The 19,623-nt window shown below is 42.6% G+C and overlaps 1 protein-coding gene and 1 long non-coding RNA gene across 3 annotated transcripts; one reads left to right on the forward strand and one right to left on the reverse strand.

Annotated features, from left to right (window-relative positions):
- Positions 1 to 909: 909 nt before the first annotated feature.
- TTF2 (transcription termination factor 2) lies at positions 910 to 19,348 on the forward strand. Of its 2 annotated transcripts, XR_003248765.1 has the most exons (24): positions 910 to 950; positions 1,031 to 1,142; positions 1,601 to 1,687; positions 2,398 to 2,464; positions 2,903 to 3,805; positions 4,680 to 4,806; positions 5,549 to 5,740; positions 5,972 to 6,129; positions 6,877 to 6,958; positions 7,256 to 7,369; positions 8,114 to 8,264; positions 8,935 to 9,040; positions 10,218 to 10,408; positions 11,059 to 11,212; positions 12,001 to 12,092; positions 12,659 to 12,741; positions 13,415 to 13,554; positions 13,822 to 13,992; positions 14,520 to 14,578; positions 15,420 to 15,573; positions 16,683 to 16,765; positions 17,729 to 17,803; positions 18,847 to 19,042; positions 19,294 to 19,348. XR_003248765.1 is itself a non-coding variant. In XM_026035861.1 (23 exons), the coding sequence occupies exons 1-23, from the start codon at positions 923 to 925 to the stop codon at positions 18,989 to 18,991; spliced, it is 3,474 nt and encodes a 1,157-aa protein (XP_025891646.1). In that variant the 5' UTR covers positions 910 to 922; the 3' UTR covers positions 18,992 to 19,089. The 2 variants fall into 2 exon arrangements, 1 of the variants encoding a protein (XP_025891646.1); XM_026035861.1 differs by lacking the exon at positions 19,294 to 19,348 and having other exon boundaries at positions 18,847 to 19,089.
- On the reverse strand, positions 6,131 to 8,148 carry LOC112944421. Its single transcript, XR_003248766.1, has 2 exons — positions 8,057 to 8,148; positions 6,131 to 7,317 (listed from the first exon to the last, which is right to left on the reverse strand). It is a non-coding gene; the product is annotated as an uncharacterized LOC112944421 (long non-coding RNA).
- Positions 19,349 to 19,623: the final 275 nt, after the last annotated feature.

The raw sequence follows: 19,623 nt of genomic DNA on the forward strand, positions 1-19,623 counted from the left end.
AAATGGGCAGACATTGAAACCTAAATCCCTGTAGGGGCTGGCAAGCGCCCTGCATGGAGGACATTATTGCTGTGATGAAGGCAGCAGTTGTTTACTGTGCTTCAAACTGTGGTGAGCGAAAGCTGCCCCTGAGCATGGAGGGACTCACGGGCACACGCGAGGATCACTGGGTACTGCTGGACAAACAAAGCRGGTGCTAGGCCTGCTTTGGTGTAAGATTTAGAAGGGGTAAATGCTAAGGCASAGGTGCAAGCACAAGACTGATAGTATTATGTAGAAAGCACATAATTCACGATGGTACTGAGCCAAGTTCAGCCTTGGAGCGGGTTGCTGGAGTTGCAGCAGTTGACGTCAAGCCTGAATTTGGCTCTGTTCATTTCACTAATGCATTATTGAGTGTAAATGTTGATAATAGTTTTTTGTTTTGTTTTGTTTTTTGTTTTTTTTTACTAAACACCAAATCATAACCTCTCCACAACTCTGTTATTACCAGTGTCATGATCTCACTTGAATTGTCTGGAAAGAAGCCAGTAATGAAGAAATGCACAGGTTTTGTAAAATTGTATTCCCCACCTTAAACACAAAAGTAAAAAAAAAAAAATATTTCTGGCTTATAAGAGTCTGGAATGTTTGTTTCTGTTAACGTTTCTTCAACTGATTTGTAAACTTTTTATTGCAGAAGCGCATTGTTTATCACGGGGGCCGAGGCTGATGAAAGGGCCACGCGCCACCGCCGCTTCCCGCCCCTTCCCGCGCCCTGCGAAAGCGCAGCCTGCGCGGGCCGCAATCGCGGGGCGCGGCGGCGATTGGCTGCGCCGTCCCGCCCGCCCCGTCGCCATTGGGCGGCCGCCCCGCCGGCGCCGCGCGGTTGGCTGAGGTGGTGGGTGGGCGGAGCGGGACGGGCGGCGGTTGCTGCGCGGCCATGGAGGCTGTGCTGTGCGCGGGGCACGGTGAGGTRGTTGTAACCGTTGGTGACCGTTGGGCGCGTGTGGCGGCCGCCTCACCGCCCCCGCTCTGCTTTTCCCCGCAGGGTGTCTCTGCGTCCTGAAGACGGGCGTCCGCGAGGGCCCCAACCGGGGCAAGAGCTTCTACGTGTGCGGGGCGCAGGGCACGGCGGCCTGCGGCTTCGTCCTGCCCGCGCCGTACGTGCCGGGCCCGGCTGGGAGTGTGTGTGTGTGTGGGGGGGGATGCTGCAGGCAAGCGGAGTGACTCGCGTCTGTGTCAGTGCCTGGGTACTTGGCGCAGTGCGCAAGCCTCAGCATGGAAGCAGTGCAGGAACCTCGAGTGTCCCGGGTGTATGTGGAGGAGGAGGACCGGAGTTTGTTAGTTTTCCTTACGTCCTGCAAATGAAAAGGAGAAAGGTTAGCATTCTGGTTGGGAAAGGGAGGATTTAGGGCTATTTCAAGAGTTCTTGAATTTTTTCAAGAGTTCTTGTATTTTCTTAGTCAAGTAGTCTCTGAGAATATTGTCCTAAATCATTTTGACCTAGGTGTGTTCTTGCTGTTACTGTTTTGTTGACAGCTTGTGTTACCTTCTTGTGTGTGTGTGTGTGTGTGTGTATATATTATATATATATTTTTCCCCCCAATAATATTTTCAGTATTCCTGCTTCTCATTGTTTAATCCATGAGGGTAACGTGGTGGAGCTGCAAGTCCTGGTCCAGCAGCAGGACAAAGATGAATACAAGTAAGTTTGCCTAAAGCGGAAACACAAATTGCACAGCAGCCCCTGATTTCAACACTGGAAACCGTTTGGCAACAGCTCACTCATGTGCTCCCTTTTAATACTGCCCAAAATAGGCATCTGGGCTTGAGACCTTTATCTAGTATGTTTGAAGACATTTGCTTTTTTATTTGTAATTGTATTCAAACATATAAACCTAAATGAACAGGAAAAGGTTGTTTCTCACTGAATTGGATATAGCTCTATTATTAGGTTCATCAAAGATTTCTGGTGTTTGCATTAAATTCAACAGCTATAATTCTGACTTTTTTTTTCCAGCTGTCCTTGTTGGCTTCCAGGTAGAAAAAAAGTCTCATCTGAAGTCTTCTCTCCCTTAAGTGCTTTAAAGACTAGGTGGCCTATGCAGTGAAACTCAGAGATTAATCATTTTCTCACCCCTTGAAAATACGAGTCTTTAGAGGATTAGATCAYAGTTGTAATTAATAATATTTTAATATTTTAAATAACTTTAAGACTAAACATCCATCCAGAAAAGTATATTGTTGTGAAAGCTATATGTTACTGAAACTGCCTTTTGGTTAAACGAAGTCCAGATGTAAAGTGCGGATTAAGACATCATGTCTCTGATGATTTTGATGCAAGCTATTTTTTTTTAAAAAAAGTTGTTCCTTTACTGGCTCATGCAGCTCACGTCTTCTTTTTTTCTCCACTAGGCTATTTTATCGATGCCTTAAAAGTAAGTTGAACGGGAAGAAATGGTGTGGAAGCATCCCGTGGCAGGTATGAGTGTGCTGTTTCTATTGGAGTACCTGCTTTCAGAATGACTCTTCATCCTCTAACGTGTAATTTGCTCTGAGATGATGCAGCAAGGGAGTTTGCACTTTATTGCTCAGCAGGCCATCAGCCTACTGTTTTCCAAGTGAGACTCCTGCTCCTAAGTGTAGAGTGATCCCTGTTCCCAGGGTTTGGCCTCTAGCTGTTTCCTTTCCTTGAGAAGGGTGCACTTGAGAGTTGGTACAATGGGAATGACAGAGGTGGTAGAAAAGCAGCAGTGATTTTTACAAGGAAAGCAAAAAGGATGCTTAACCTGTACTTGTTAAAATGATAGGAAAGGTGATCATAGAGACCAAAATCCTGCTTGAAATAACTGGCTTGTGTGCTTATTTAGCATTTTTTTTCATAATTTGTTAGTGTTAACTCTACTTGTATGTATTTCAGGATCCAAAAGCTACCAAAGCACCAAAACATGTAGAATCTGGCCTTACCTCAGTACTTCCTTTCAATCCTAGTGGCCAACGAAATCCATTCAAAGTGATAGACAAGAACTGTGAGCCGTCATCCTGGGTACAAGTTAAACAAGGCAGCGGAGAGGAAAGCAGAGCAAAAGAAAGGAAACCAGAGAAAGAGAGAGTAATGGTGTCAGATAAAGAAAAGAAATCATCCTTGGACTCCTCCACAGAGAGCAAGCCTCCAGAAGGACTGGAAGCTAAACAGAAACAATCCAAGGGAAATAAGAATGACGCAGAACTTAAGGAAAGCTTGGTGTCCGAATCTAAAGGTAGTCTGTCTGAGACTTGGAGAGCGAAAAAGGTCCCTTGGGATGAAGAGAAACATGGTGACAGTAACAGGGAGTCTAAGAAGTCTTCTGAGTTCCTGGAGAAAGAGACAGGTGGAAAATCCAAGTGCTTTTCACCAAATCTTCGAAATCAAAGCACAAGTGTCGAGCGTCCAAATGAGGGGCAGCTCAGAGAGAAAAACTTAAAAAGCTGTGGGGATAAAGAAACGAAAGAAAAGGAATGTGCTGCTGGCAAGGACCAAGACGTGAAGAAGGGAGGAGCAGGGGTGGAGGCAGCACCAGCCCATATAAAAATGAGGCCAGAGCTGGGACAAGCATCTCGTGATGACAGTGATGAAGCAGTACTTGTTTCTTCCACATCAGATGAAGGGAAATCTCAGAAACTGGTGCTGGGTTTGCAGCCAGGAGAGGCACTGCCAGGAGCTTCAGGGATGAGTGATCAGAGAGCAGCTCTGCCCAGAGCTGCAGCATCACTTTGCCCAGAAGGACCCCAGGATCCTAAAGCTCTTCACAACCATCTCGTGGTGCAGCTGAGGCAAAAGAAGGTCATTTACTACTGTTACTATTCCTTTTTCTTTGGTGCTGAAGATGACTCGAGCATAAGTCACCTTGACCACTTTCAGGCAGCAGAAGGCAGCACCCCCTTACAGCAACTTATTTCTGAAATGTTTGGAGTTTTGGTGGGAAAATCCAGTATAGGCACAAATTATTTTTTTAAAAAACCTCATGTGAGACAACTCTCCTAAGGCAGTGTAACCTTCTGTCTTTAGGTTTGCCTGTTTCTGACTTCCCTGAGGCTGTTTGCCTACTACCTAGAAAGCAATATGTTTAAGATGGAACAGTGTGTAGCAAACTTGAACTTTCTTAACTGTAGCTGTTTCTCTCTTTCGGGCCTTGCAGAGAAGGAGTTATGACCCAGCCATGAAAACTCAGTACTGTGGTGCAGCATGCTCTCTGTCTGCTTTTTACTTGTAGTTGCCAATGCTCCGTAGTTTTTATGATTAAAAAATCCCTCTGTTTGCCCACAGCTCAAAACAGAACTTTGAAATGAACCATCAGAAGTATTGTTCTAATAGCACAGAGAAGTGCAAATAGCCTGAATTTTGAGTGCTTGGAGAGATGTTAAAAGATCATCCAAGTAGCTTATCTGCCTGTGTGGTTTCACAAACAGGTGGAGGCCCTGTGTCCTTTCTTGTCTTCCAAAGCACTTTCTAAAGTARATTTTTAATTTATTTTCTGCTAAAAGACTATTCATTTGGAGACTGTAGAACTGTGTTAAAACCTGACATGCCATCTGTAAAAGACTGCCATTTTTAAGCATCTAATGTTCAAACATGACATTTTTAAGCATATGACCTGCAGGTTGCTCCCTGCAGGTAGCAGTGTTAGTAAAGTTTTGGATGTTTCCTTGTTTTACAGAGTACACTGGCTACAGTGAATGTGCAGCTCCTGCCAGATAAAGGAGAACGGTTATTAAAGCAAGTGCAGGATTTGGAAGCTGCACTCAGTGCTCTTAACATTTCACCAGGAGACAGTACAGAAAAAGGTAGGAYCCCCACACCTTGAAACTTAGCAAAGTAGTTTGCCCTGCTATAGATTTTAATGCTATGGAAAAATAGCATGGATTTATCCATGGTATGTGGGCTCTAGAGAATTTATCTGCAGGGCACAGTGGATTTGTGTGTGTGGCAGGGGAAAATGGAGATGGGAAGGGGAAGAAAATGCATGCAGGAATTAAAATGGATGGAAAAAATCTAATTTGTCAGCTCTGGAAACCAAACCTCTCTAGGAAGGAAAAGAGAAAAGCAGACTACCACAGAATAAGCAGTTTTAATCAAGAGACCCTTTAGGAAGAAGAGCCTGGGGTTCCTCACCCATTCATTCTAGGAGGTTTCGGTCCTTTCTTAACCGAACTACTGACAAGGCAGGTCTCTAACCAGAGTACATCCTGTGGGAACAATGCCCAGGACTGGCCTTTTGCATGGCCCAGCCTGGTCAGCCTGCCCCACCTGCCAAGGTGGCTGTGTCGGTTTGAACCTCGCAGTGTGCTCCATCTCAGGACTCAGTACCCAGGATTTAGGAGTAGGCTCAGACCTGGCATGGTAGCAGTTGCAGCGAGTCAGCTGCTGTGATAACCTGCTACCCTGCTGTTACTCAGGTGTGTGTGACCACCTCATTAGCTTTTGCAAGCAGACCATTGAACAGCAGTCTGGAAAATGAAGGCTTTAATAGACAACTCTGAGATCCATTGTGAAACTTTTTCAACCTTCCATCCTTTTCTTCTTGAGGGGAGGATAATGCAAGGAGTGGCTCTCCCAAGGAACCTTCACCTGACGCCCTTGGCAGACCAGGTGGCACAAAGCTCATAACACCACTTCCGCGCTGGCATCCGACAGCAGAGATCTCTTTGGGCTCGGACAGACAACCTGCTACTGCTGCTGCTTTGGGCTCCAGTGAATATCGCRATCATTGTTTTGGAAGTAAGTATGGGAGGATGTTTTTTTCATTAGGGAACACTGGTGAGCATTACTTATCAGGGGAACCTTGAACTTGTGGATGTTTGAGGATACTAAACCTTTTCGGTTACTGAGAGCTGTATGTCATCCATCCCCTAGGCATCTCTGGCTACTAATGTTCATCTTTGAGATTGAAAACTGTGCTTGGAGATGGAGCTTTGTGAACAAATCTAACTTGTTACACTGTCTTTCTAGTGAACTCTGGCGTGCAGAGTCTGTATGGAGGCAGAATGACAGAAGACCGAATCAGAGCTGTACACAATGCTACAAGTGATGCTATTAATCATCTTCACAAGTCTCTGGAGTCCTGTCCCACAGAGCAGACAGTGGCTGAGGATCCCCCTGGGTTGAAGGTGAGTTGGCAAGAAAATGAATTTTCTGCTGGACTTTGAGGTTTTTTCTTGACCTAACTCTAGCTATGAGAAGTAGTTTGTCAGTATTGCAGAAGACTGAGTCTATATAACCCAATAGATTCCAGATCTGTCTGTTCAGATCTGCTGAAGAGCAGCTCTTGGTCGCTGTCGCAGTGCAGAAWCCTTTTAGAAGCTTGTGTGCTGTGTGCAAGATGTTGGAAGGCACGTGCYTCAGCAAGGCAATGCGTTTATGTTTAGCTGTCATACCGTTTGCTAGATTCACTTGTGACCTTTCAACACCAAGGAAGTCTTTTAATGTCACATGGTGTGATCTTATATTCACTTCACATGGTGTGCCATTAAATTCACTTCATGTTTCCTAAGAAGCTGTAAGAGTGTCAGGCTTGATGAGGAAGGAGAAAGTGCTTTCAGTTTCTCCCTCCTTGACAGTGTCACCRGTTAGGTGGGTTTTCCACTTAATAAGCCCTCTTCTTGTGCTCTCAGAGAAGTGTGAGGTTTGAGGATGGTTTGGATGGAAGCACTAGTGGGTCTCATGTATGGTGTTGGTGGCCTCGTCTCTGTAGGAGTTGCTTCTCTTGGGCATTCCAGTCAATGTGGGACAACAATAGGTATTCAACCTTCCCTTAGTAAAGCTGTAGTAGTGTAGCTCAGCGGCATAGTTTCTTAAAGAAAGCAGGAGTGTCTGTGCAGGGTGTTTCTTTCAAATCTTTTCTCTCATTCTGTCAGGTTCCACTGCTGCTGCACCAAAAGCAAGCGCTCGCATGGCTGCTTTGGAGGGAGAGCCAGAGCCCATGTGGAGGAATTCTAGGTAGGCAATGAAGTGGGAAGAGGGGCTTGGAGGGCAGATTTGTACCAACAAAAGCTTGGCACAGCTGCTTATTAGTCTCCAGGTAAATTATTTATAGACATGTAGGCTTGTACTTGCATGTATTTCAACCACTCAGTAATTAACCCATTGYTAAATTGTGCCCTGAAATGGTCAGACTTCTGCCTCCAGTACTTCCCACGGTACTTTCTGTTGTATTAGCTACTTCAGAGTCGGTCTGAGTCTTGGGGGCCCGTTTTAGCAGGTAGTCACAACTTCTGTCTGCCTCTTTCTTTCCAGCGGATGACATGGGCTTGGGGAAGACTCTGACAATGATTGCTCTCATTTTGGTTCAGAAGAAGCTGGAGACAGGGAAAAAGAAGGAGACGTTAGAAATATGGCTATCCAAAAATGGTACAGAATTGTCTTTATTGTATAGTACATGTGTTACGAAACAGTGCAACTTGAAATGCCTAAAGCATTCCCAGACTGAGACTCTTTATGTGCATACTTCCTGTAAGGAGATTCCATTAGGCTTAATATTCACTGCACTCCCTTGCAAGGTCTTTCTCTTCATCAGTGCCACTTGTTCTTCTAATGGATGTGCAAGATTCTCAAACTTGTCATTTTTTATGATTTCAGGGTGTGGGTTTTTTTTTTTGTTTGTTTGTTTTTCTTTTGCTTGTTATGGTCCTTTTTTTTTCTGTTTTGTTTTGATTTTTAGATTGATTGGCTTTCTGACCTGGTTAAGTTTACATTACGTAGTTTTCCTAGCATGAAGATTTGCATTAATTACTCCTTCTTTCTCTGTGATTACTTTTGTGTTAYGGAGATAATGGACATTACGGAGCTTCTGAGAAATAGTCTAGTGCCTGTGTTTCCATGTGTCTTCATGTAATTAGTTGGAGCTTTGTTTTAGCACTTTTATTGGCTATATATATATATTTTTTAGTGTCATTTAAAGTGGTGGTAGTTTTCCTAAAAGAGAAAAAAGGCATTTATTTGGAACTACAATTTCAAGAAAAATCAGGGCTGCTTTGCAAACTGYGTTTATAGGAAGAGTGGACAGATGCTATATCTTTTGCCTCGTTAAACTTCTACCTTTGTTGTAGTCTGTTGTGAAGTACTTGAAAATCTGTTTGCAATGTTTTCCTGCAGATTCCACTGTAATCTCTTCCCACGGCACTTTAATAGTCTGTCCTGCATCCTTGATCCACCACTGGAAGAAAGAGATTGACAGACATGTAGGCTATGGCAAACTGAGGGTTTATCTGTACCATGGGCCAAACAGGGATAAACATGCAGAGGCGTAAGTGCAAAACTATAAATATGAGCAAGAGATTTCATGCATCAAAAMTGAAATTCAGTGACTCTAGTATGATGGAAGGAACCTGAAGTATGAAAAGGTGGAGGATCCAGGAGGTCAGACTGATACCTGCAATTAAGATGCATTATTGTTAGAATGTATATAGCAAAATTATCATGGTCTGTACTAATGATGAGTGGTTCTGGTTCAGACTGTTTTTCCTTTGTTGTTTACTTTCTCTAAAGTTAGTCTCTTGCTTGTAGAGACTGTAAGTGGCAGTTTCTTCTATGCTTGTTCTTTGTGTGGGTTCTTGCTTTGTTTTTTTGTTTATTGCTTGTGACAAATCACTTACATGGATAAGTCAGAAAACTTTCTGTGTCACTTCGGCCCCATCAAACAGTGTTTTTGAGTACCAAGTTCTAAGCCATGAGGTGAGGATCCAATACCACATACTTTGGCTACCATTTTGAGCTTGACGTTTAGCTCTGATCTCAGTATCCATTACAATGGGGACAGCGTGCTGTTCTCTGACTGCTATGATGCTCAGTTTCCTGCGAAACTTTCATCTCTTGTGGAAGTGTGGTGTTCTTAACCTCAAGCATGAGTTTTCTTTGTCTTACMGAACAAAATCCCCTTTCATTCTTGMTCCTGATCTGTACTTCCCTTTACACAGGCTCTCTGAATACGATGTTGTCGTCACAACCTATAGCATACTCTCCAAAGAGGTTCCCACAACCAAAGAGGAGGGGGAAGTCCCTGCCGAGGACTATGATGTGCAGGTGAGAAACTGTGTTGTTGCCATACATTTTGTTCCAAGGTAGTGCAAGCCGTCCTTGTTTCAAGGAGCACCTTGTAGTACAGTGAACGGTGGAGTGAAGAAGACTTTTTTTTTTTTTTTTTCATAAATCTGTGACTGGGTTTACACAAACAAAATAAAATGATGAGAGAAAGTGCTGTGAAGTGCCATAGTAAGAGAGGGAAAACACTTGAATAATATTTTTGCAGTAATCTTAAAGCAGTTCAATAATGGTCAGTGTTGTATGAAAAAAAATTTAAACAGAATATGATGATGACCATCACTTCCTTGCAGTGAGACCATGAAGGARCACTAAATTCCCCTGCTTAGTGCTCTTTGCTAAAAGCACTAGTGCTGAGCTAATGTCCAAACTACGAGAAGCCTGTCATGCTTAAGTTCTGGGCCAGTGTGAACTGAGATAGAGGCACTTAGCATCCTGCTGTCTGAAATGAAGAAAGAGCAGCGTATTTGCTAGGCTGTGAGATGAATAAATGATTCAGTATCCATTGAGTTTGGTTACAGAGAGTGAAGACAGTATGCTCTGTATCCAGGACCTTCTGTGTTGCTGGGTATTTTTGTTACTTAGCTCTATATACGGGTCCTCTTGCACCTCTTAAAGCAAATAGTCCTTTGAATTTCTTCAGTGTTACAGGTAGCAGTTGTCCCTATAAAACTGTAGAGAGGTCTTGTATTTAGAAGTGCAGGATATGCTGCAGTAGAGTAGGATATGCTTCAACAGAGTCCTTTGCAGTATGCAGGAGTATGCAGTCCTTTGTCCCAGCCCAACAAAACTGGACTGATCCAGAACACTTTTCGGGGAGGAATGTAGGGAAAAACAGTAAAAGAGTATAGACATTCTTAAAAGTAAGAAAAAAAGGCAAAAGATTATAGAAAATGTCATGAAACATAGGCTGGCATTATCTTTCAGTTTATTCATTTTGAGGGAAGCTCTGGAGAGGTGCCTTACTGAGGAAGAAGTGCTTGTGGTAATGAAACAAAGGCTTGCAACAGGAGGAATGAAAGTAAGAGCTCAGATTACTGCTGGCCACTGTAAGGAAAAGGTTTCTTGCTACAGAAATAATCTATTGGCTTGTGGCTTTTTAGAGAGTCTATCCAGATTAGTGCTCTGGGTTGTAAATTTAACCTGCTTTCTCTTTCAGAATGGATCACGTCCCTGTTCCCCTCTGCTCAGGGTAGCTTGGGCTCGAGTTCTTTTGGATGAAGCTCACAATATTAAAAACCCAAAGGTTCAGACCTCTATAGCTGTGTGCAAGCTGAGAGCTGCTGCGAGGTGGGCTGTGACCGGGACCCCGATACAGAACAACCTGTTGGACATGTACTCTCTGCTGAGGTGAGCTGCCTGCCTGTAGGAAATGGCATGGGGCTTCTGGTAGCTCTACGGTGACAAAGTGCTGAGGTTGCTTGTAAGTTGGAGAGGGTTCTGAGATGTAAGCGGGCAGTGGGACTAAYGCTTTTAACGTTACAGGTGTTGCATTATAAGCTTCTTGCTGACATAGTCCACCACCCTGCCTACATGCTTGCATGATCTGCTGCTTGCAGCTGCTCAGCGTCATAGGCATAAACAAGAAGTCAGTTGAGCTCTCCTTTGTCTCCAAGATGAATACCCACAAAACCAATTTTAATGAACAGATTTGAAATTAATTTCCAATTAAAAAAGCACAGATTTTGAAATAACACACAAAGGCTTTTGGCAAATGTGTGTGCTACTTCATATACTCATATTCATATACTCTATTTGGTGGTGATGCTTGAAAGATAGTGACTTAAGAGGAAGATCTGATAGAAAACTAGGAATACTGTTTCACAGTGTCAGGTGCTAACATATTTGCACAGAAGTCTTATCACTGTACTAAAACTGCATGTKTTTAACCACTCCTGGTAGATGTGGCTGATGGAAATGTGTTGTTTTGGATAGCAAAGAGTTGGGCTTTGGTCACTCAGGCATAACTGAAGAACTTCACTCATTCCCTCCTGGTGTAGGTTTCTGCGCTGCTCTCCTTTTGACGAATACAAGATGTGGAAGTTCCAGGTAGATAACAATACACGGAAGGGAGGAGAGAGACTCAGCCTGTTAACCAGGAGCCTCTTATTACGGAGAACTAAGGACCAGCTAGATTCAGCTGGCAAGCCCTTGGTAAGAACCTCCTCAACTAGAGAATCATTCCATCATTTTCCTTGCAGCAGCCAGTTGTTAGTTCTTGACACACCTAAGTCTATTAATATAGAGTAGGTTTTCCTAGCCCCGGCAGTCCCAAGAGTATGGAGAGTAAGTGTCTGTGGGTTTGACTGTTTATCCAGAAAGCAGAAATACAGTTTTAATGTGGCTAAGGAGAAGAATAAAAGTTTTATTATAAATGGCCAGTAGAGCAGAATGTGTAACCTAATTGCAAATAGGCATCCACTTAGCAGAAAGTCTAGATCTGAAAACCTCTAAAGCTGCTGGGCATCAAATAGATTTAGTGGTAACTGGGTTTTTGATTTCATGCATTACTCTTTTACTCAGTTTAATAGACTGTTTGAGTCAGGTCACTGGTATATTTGCAAGATTGTTTATAGCACAGTTCTGGTGTGCTGCCCAGCTCTGAATGGGGAACTGAGAAGCTATTTCTCCCCTGCCCTCCTTCTTCCATCAATAAATGAATCTTTCCACAGTAACTATGTGGTAGGCTATACTAGGTTCTTCTTGTCTTTTGTTACTGGCTGGTTCAGAGTATAAAAATTTAGTATCTTGAGTGTTATTCAGGCTACTTGGAGTTCTGCAGGCATCTGTATTTTGACAGAGTTTAGAAATGTTAATAAGTTTAGTGAAGAAAGGAATTTCTGAGACCTAGATTAGCTCTTGACATCCCRGTGTACTGGTATTTATGATGCTCTGAAGGCTTTTGCACTACATGCATCTGATGTGCTGTATTCTTACTTCAGGTGTCTCTACCACAGCGTAGCACTCGATTGCATCAGTTAAAACTTTCGGCGGAGGAGCAATCCGTGTACAACGTGCTCTTTGCGAGATCCAGGTACCAGTGTGGGAGGAGATGGGAGGGGTGGGGGTGTCTGCTTTGTTGCTCTGGCTCTGTTGCTCTCTCTTCAAAATGGGAAGATCTCTTAATCTGCTCTGTTTTCCATTACCTTCTTTCTTTTCTGACTATCTGGCAACAAGCTTGAGGCACTAGTGTAAAGGAAGACTGATATATTTTACCTCAATTTTTGTATAAAAATATAGGGAGACCTCTGGCATYGCCTTTTTTAAAATTTTATTTATTTATTTAAATCTCAGAGTCTCTTTCAACATTGTGTTCTTTCTGGTTGAGTATACCCTTAAAGATGTCCTTTTGCATTTTTATGAATAATGTGTGTTGAATAACTAACAGTGAATATGCTCAAAGTATCTTGATAAGAAGACTTTGCCTGTGTGTCTGCAAAATGGATCTTTCTTGAGAGCTTTTGAGTTAAACAAGAGTTCAAGAAATACCCTGAATGGCTGATGAAACCCTCTTTACCTCAATAAACCATCAATTTGTTTTCTGCACAGGTAACACTTGCCTTTTTCTTCCTCCTGGAAATCCCCCTTGTTCTTTTCCAGGTCAACACTACAGTCCTATCTAAAACGACAAGAGCAGAAGAATCAGGACCGAGAGTACTCTGGTGGGAACCCATTTGAGAGAGGTTTGAACATTCCTCCCTAAAAATATTTTTAGAAGGGCCCTGTTAAGTGCATAGATAGAGGAGACTTGGAAATTCCTTGGAAAAAACTTTGCCACTCCTTTTATGGGARATCCTGCCATAGAGCCTTTGGGTTTGAAGTATTGAAGTCATGCTTGTAAAATCTCCTCCTGCTTCACTTTTAGGGAGTTCCTGTGCAAGTATTGATAGGTCTGAATCTGCTAGTCTTTTTACTTGCTGTGAGTAATAAAGAGAGACATGATTGAAGGGATGATCAGGTAGTTGCTGGAGGTTGCAAATAGACAGTGTTGGGTAGTGACTGAAGTGGGATTGAATCAGGATTCCTAAAGTCTCTCCTTACTTTCACAGCTCTGGGCAAATCCACTAACATGTTTGTKCTTAAAATTTCCCTCCTGATATAAAGGAGTGATATCTCAGAGAAGAAGTGTCAGTGATATTGTGATATATAATGTATGTTGTATTTAAAAATCTTTTTTTTTATCTTGATTTATTTTGATTTTTTTATTTTACTATTTTAAAATCAAGTTGGATGGATTCCTGCATTGAATCAGGGTTCTGCTTGCCCTTCTGGTTTCTTGTCTCTTAATTGATCTTTTGCTGGAGGTGCCTGGGCCAGTGCTTGGAAATGCCTCTGAGAGCTCCCTTCTCTTGGCAGTTGCACGAGAGTTTGGAGCCAGTCAAAAGGATCTTGCAGCAGGCACCCAAGGTGTCTCCCAGGTGTCAAGCACCGTTCACGTCCTCTCTATGCTTTTGAGACTTCGTCAGTGCTGCTGTCACCTCTCCTTACTGAAAATGGTAATTGCCTAGTTCTGGGTTGCGGGTTGGAGGGTTTTAATATTTGCACCACATTCCCAGAATGGATTATGGGACTRCAGAGACTGTTGATCTGACCCAAGAGAGTATTTCCTACAGTTCTGTGTTCACATTGCCTGGAATGGCTTCTGTCAAGCCCACTGACCTCAGCAGAGGTTGCATAGATTGAAGATTGCTATTGAATTTTATCTCAGGCTTGTCTGCCATCTCTTACTACCTGATGGGTTTTTTTTGATTATCCCTCTGCAGGCTTTGGACCAAGCTAATTTGACCAGTGAAGGCCTTTCCCTCTCCCTTGAGGAACAACTAAGTGCTCTGACCCTATCTGAGCTCCAAACTGCCGATTCCAAGACAACTGTCTACCTCAATGGCACAGCTTTTAAAGTGGATCTGTTTGAAATCACCAGGGAGAGCACCAAGGTATTCAAGTAATAATTTTGTGCACTCTCTTAAGAGACTTAGGCTTCAGGACTTCATCTTTAAATGGTTAAATGCTTGCGCATCAGCAAAACGAGACAGCTTAGATGAAATCGGATGAGTGGACTGATGATTTGCCAAACCCCTTCTGCGAAGACTCCAACTTGCCAGGCTTTGATGGGTGCCTCTAATAAAATCATTGTAACTGTGCAAAGCTTGAGCTCCAGATCCAAAGAAGTTTAGAAAAATATGCACGTGAGAGCAAGAGAATGCTGCTTGTGAAGAGCTAGAGAGAATGGGAATACAGTGAGAGGAGAGACAGCAGTAACCTGGCTTCCCACAGAGTGGGCAGAATCTATAGCACGTCGCCCTCACTTCATTTGTTATCATGTTGGGAGTTCTTAGCAATGACTTGTAAAGCAATTTGAAAGTCTGAGCAGACATTGTGCTTGGTTGGCTTCTTTCACTCTCTCTTCTGGTAAAGAGTAGCCAAGAAAGGCAGCAGACTAACTGTTTTCTTTTTCTTGCAGATAACCCACCTCTTGGCTGAACTGAAAACCATCCAGAGTCACCCAGAATCTCAGAAAAGGTTAGCAACTTTGCACTTTCCATTTGTTGTAGTGATTGGGAGAAGGTGTGCTTTGGCAGTAGCAAAGGTAACTTAAAACAACCAAATATAAAACTCTTGATATGATAAAATGCAGCACTTTAATACTGATTGTGAGAAAAATCCAAGGAAAGACAAAAATAAGCGCTGAAACTCTGAATGCAACTTAGGAAGTGGGTATCTGTAAATTAAGGGATCAAGTGAAGAGTCGTGGGCCTTGAGAGGCCCAGGAGGACTTTTCCTTCAAAAACAGATCTGGGAAGAATTTGATCATGCTGAAAAATATTTGACCTCGGCTCTGRTCAAGAACACAAATAAAGGAGGGGAGAAATTGGAACCGAGTCTGCAATAAATGAATGTATTGGTCGCATGGTATTGGAGTCCTGCAGTTCTTACTGGACTGTACTAGCTTTTATGGTCTTCCYTAGCACACATTTATTGAACAAATTATTGCCTACCAAAATGCTTAGTGCAGAGAATGTGGGGGGTGAGAGGATCAGAGAAATTCAAGTTTGGTGTTGCTGCTCATGAATTTGGTAGAAAGTACTCTGATACTGTTTGTGCTSATATTTGGCAACATAAAATCCAAAAATAAAGCTGAGAGTCATAGACTTGATTTGTCTCGAGCTTATCCAACATTAGCCTTCCACAGCACATTGAGCACTAGCTGACTTGTGAATCCAGCTATTCCTGCTGTGGAAAGTGGCCTCTGTCCAGTTTGCAGTGAGGCGAGTGCTTACATAGGTGCTCTCGGGTGAGATGAGGCAGCGAGGACGCTGTTGCGCACATCACGCTCGTGTTGAACTGCCTGTCCTGTSCACAGCGTTATTGTGTCTCAGTGGACAAGCATGCTGAAGGTCGTAGCCGTGCACCTGCAGCGCCTAGGTCTCAAGTACGTGACAGTGGATGGGTCTGTCAATCCCAAGCAAAGAATGGACGTGGTGGAAGAGTTCAATAACAATCCCAAAGGGCCCCAGGTAAGAAGCGGGGTGAGGAAGCAGTTGCTAGCACTGCTGGGAACAGATGGGATGACTGACTTTATGACTCTACTTACTGGTGCCTCTTGCCATTTGAATCTCAAGGTCACCAGGTCAGCAGGGAAAGAAGTAGCTGCAAAAACTTTACGTCTATATGTCTATGCAAGAAAGTTTATATCTTAAAATGACCAGGAGGAGCTGCTAAAACTTCCCCTTGTATTAGTCTGCAGCAGGATCACACAGCTGTTAGGCTAGTGCGGAGCTTGTCTGAGTCTTCTGTAGGCTCAAAAATCTTTCTGCACTATATATAAAATATATATAKAGAGAGAATATATAATAAGAATAATGTGGAACCTGAGGGCCAACTAGCTCCACTCAGAGTAGGTCGAATGTTTCCAACTAGTCAAACACCGTTGCCTCATAGTGGCACCTGAGCATATAAGCATTGACACTGCTGTGATTTAGGCAGGACAGGCTGCCTCCTCTGAGCTTGGATATCATTGCAAGGGGGAAATGAGGTGCATGAGCTAGTTTTCTTTGCTGAATTTCTTGAATGAACTGCTATCTAAAAAACAGATATTTTTCCTCCTATCTTTAAACTGATTAAGTTCCCTGCCTAGTGTATGACACTACTTTGTAAACAAGTTAGGACTTCTAAATTCCCATGTGCCTTAATTGTGTAATTGAAGAACAAATGCCTATAACAAAAGTTTYTGTCCTTTGCTATTTGGATTCTCTTCCTGATGTACAAGAAAGCACCTCTAAAATGACCACATACCCTTTCTTTAACAGTTTTTTCATCTTATTGTGAATACCAGGCTGTGTGCAATCAAAAGGAAATGAGTTGCATGTGCCATATGCATATCTTGGGGTGATGCGTGGGCGGTGTAGTAAGCTGGTCTCTCTCAGAGCCACAGCTTCCATGTCCAGGCTTCTGAATCTCATCAGTCAGCTCTTAGATACATCCCAATAAATATTCTTAAAGAATGTAAATATGCCAGTCAGGTTTATGTGGTCTGATCTTTGATCCAAATTAATATGTGGGATATGTGAAGCATTCAATTTCTGGCAATAAGCTTCTCAGTTCAACTCTCTTTTGGCCTTTTAAGGTAATGTTGGTCTCCTTGCTGGCTGGAGGCGTTGGTCTGAACTTGACTGGAGGAAACCACCTCTTTCTCCTTGACATGCACTGGTAAAGATAACAAGCTTCATCTCCAAGGATGAATGTGGGACACCCTGCTTTTTGTTTATCTGCTTTTGTTTTCCACTCACCTTGTATATTATGATCTCTTACACAATTGGGTAGGAGGGAAAAATTAGTTTTAAGGGCTTGTTTTTAGTTTTAAGGGCTAGTTTTAAGGGCTAGCTGCGGAAGAGTGTTTTTTAATGCCTCCAGATCCCTTCAGTCTGTCAGTCCAGTGCTCACTCTTTTGAAATGGGGTACAGCAGGGGGAAGAAAAAAAATGAGGACAACTCCAATCTGGGGAAGCCTAAGTAGGCAGTTTCTATCACAAAAGGATACTAAGGAATTGGTTGTCCCTGACTTCACTTCTTGTTGCCATAAAATGGGTGCAGTGATGCCCACAGGGAGTTTATCTTGCAACATTGGTGAGGGTTAGAGAGTGGGCATAGCTTGGGTGTCTTGGAGATGAACAGGGCCATGAAAATGTGCTTCAGCACATGAAGTAGCTGCTGAGTAGCAGCATGAAGGAGACACTTCTGCAATTGCTGCCCGTTTGTCAAACAGTGAGCTGTTCCTGGTGGGAAGAGTGATGAATGAAGGRCTTCTATGATGAACTTGGCCTTTCTGCGTCTTTCCCTTCTCCTCATCAGCTACTCAGCTTTTTGTRGATATCAATGACTGTCCAGAAATAGGAATTAACGTGGAGTAATGATCTAATTCAAAAATTAGATTTTTTTGTGTGGACTTGTAGCAAATTTCTAGCCAAGGCTACGGGAAATACGGCTGAGCTGGATAATGGTGATCAATACTGGTCAGACAAGTAAATCTAAGGTACTTTGAGAGGAGATTATAGTTGTCCTTGAGAAAGCAAACAGGATACTTTGGAGGTAGACAGTGAGACAAGCACTGGGATATTTCTGTTTCTGAATGTAATAAGCTACAAGGCTACGCAAGCTTTTTCTTCTCTTGCAGGAACCCTGCTCTCGAGGACCAGGCATGTGACCGCATTTACCGCGTGGGGCAGAAGAGGGATGTTGTGATCCACAGGTCAGGGTGCTTCCTTAGCTTTCCAAGAGGCAGTCGCTGTGCCGTGTGCGGTGTCTAGCTTGATAAGAATAACTTTTAAAAATACCAAAGAAGAAAACAAAAATCAAAAACATACTGACACATGGTATCGCGGGAATATCCTGTTCTTTTCTGGAAAACCTTCAGTCCCTATCTTTTTTTATGAAGTGGAGATTTCATTGTAAAGAAAAGAGAGTAGTTGCCATTTCTTATAGCCATAAGAAAATGTCTTATCTTAATAAGACATTTAATATCTTAATTAAATATTAATCCTTTTTTTTTTTTGTCTTAGTAGTTTTAGTGCTAAATTAAAAAAAATAAGGAGGAGCGGAGAGTGGGCAGAAATGGTCTTTCATCTACTGTACTGGGGATGGCCACATCCTGCTYCTCTAAGCAGATGTATCTTGGAGATCAGATCCACCCAGAGCGTGAGTTAACTAAACAGTGCAGGACAGTCAAGGCTCTTAAAGCACTRATAACTTGGGGGTGCCTGCTGCCTTCTGTGCCTGGCAGCCTGGGCATAGGCACCGTGCTCCCTACACCGAGGCTTTGCTAATAGCATAAACATACAGAGCGCTTCTGATAAATGTCAAAGTTGACCTTTAGAAAAGCATTTGGGATTCRGAGATGATAATAAAAGGCTAGCTTAGCTGTTATAAGTGTGTAGAAAACCCAAAGCACTTGGTATCTAGAAAGCTTTTCTGCATGCAGTGTTTTTACTACAATAGGTGCTATGACTTAGCATAGAACTGTTAGGGAATTCATCGTRGAGTTGGTATTACTGGAGATGATCAAAGCTGAGGCCTGAAGTGCTTCAAGGTTTTCTTTCTGGATGCAAGAACAGCTGTCTTCTGTGAAAAGGTACACTTGTACTACCGTACCTGTACATAAATATTACWAATATATATATATATAGTAATATTACTAATATTTAACTGAAATAAGAACTTTCTCTCCATGTTTCCAAAAAGTTATAATCCTGACTTCCTCTTAGCAATTCAGATGACATGGCTTTGTATTTTCAGGTTTGTCTGTGAAGGAACGGTGGAAGAAAAGATAGTACAGCTCCAGACCAGGAAGAAAGATCTGGCGGCGCAGGTGCTGTCAGGCAAAGGAGAGTCCTTCTCTCAGCTGACTCTGGCTGACCTCAAAATTCTCTTTGGCATCTAATTGGTACCTCCGAGAACCTGAAGAGGCTTCAGCAAAGATCTGCTCTTTCAGGTGGTCCGTTATTTGGAAAAAAAAATCTATGAATAACTATTTTTTTTTTTTTTTTAAGCTGTTTCAAGAAAGGAAGTTGCTTCTAGATTTTATTTTTTAATTTTATACCAAAGAGAATGTTCCAAGATTAATAAAGTTATAAATTAAGCTCTTGTTTAAAATAACTTTGAATCAATATTAAAAACAAATGTTTACTTCATGAATTCTTATGTATGCTTTTTTATTTAGAAATTTTTTTCTTTCCCCTTCAGGATAGGAGAGAAACAGGCGTAAGAGAAGTGAGGAAGTGAGAGATGAGCATGAGGTAGGACAGATGAGAGCTTGAATGGTGAGATTTGGTGAACATAAGGTCCCTTCCCTTCTGCACCCTCCAAAAGATAGTTGTGAGGTTGATAAAAGAGCACGATAAAAGCTTTAGAATATATCAGTAACAAATTGAAGGACTGATTTAAGAGAGAATCTTCATTTTCTTCAGGGAAGTATRTGTGAATATTGAAGTGCAGAGGCAGTATCTTTCTCCTGCTCAAAATAATATCCAAGCTGGGGCCTTGATTTCTGCTCTGTTCCTCAGAAATAGAGAG

This window comes from Nothoprocta perdicaria, unplaced genomic scaffold (genome assembly GCF_003342845.1).
Source record: "Nothoprocta perdicaria isolate Ctin4 unplaced genomic scaffold, notPer1 scaffold_169, whole genome shotgun sequence".
NCBI lineage: Eukaryota > Metazoa > Chordata > Aves > Tinamiformes > Tinamidae > Nothoprocta > Nothoprocta perdicaria.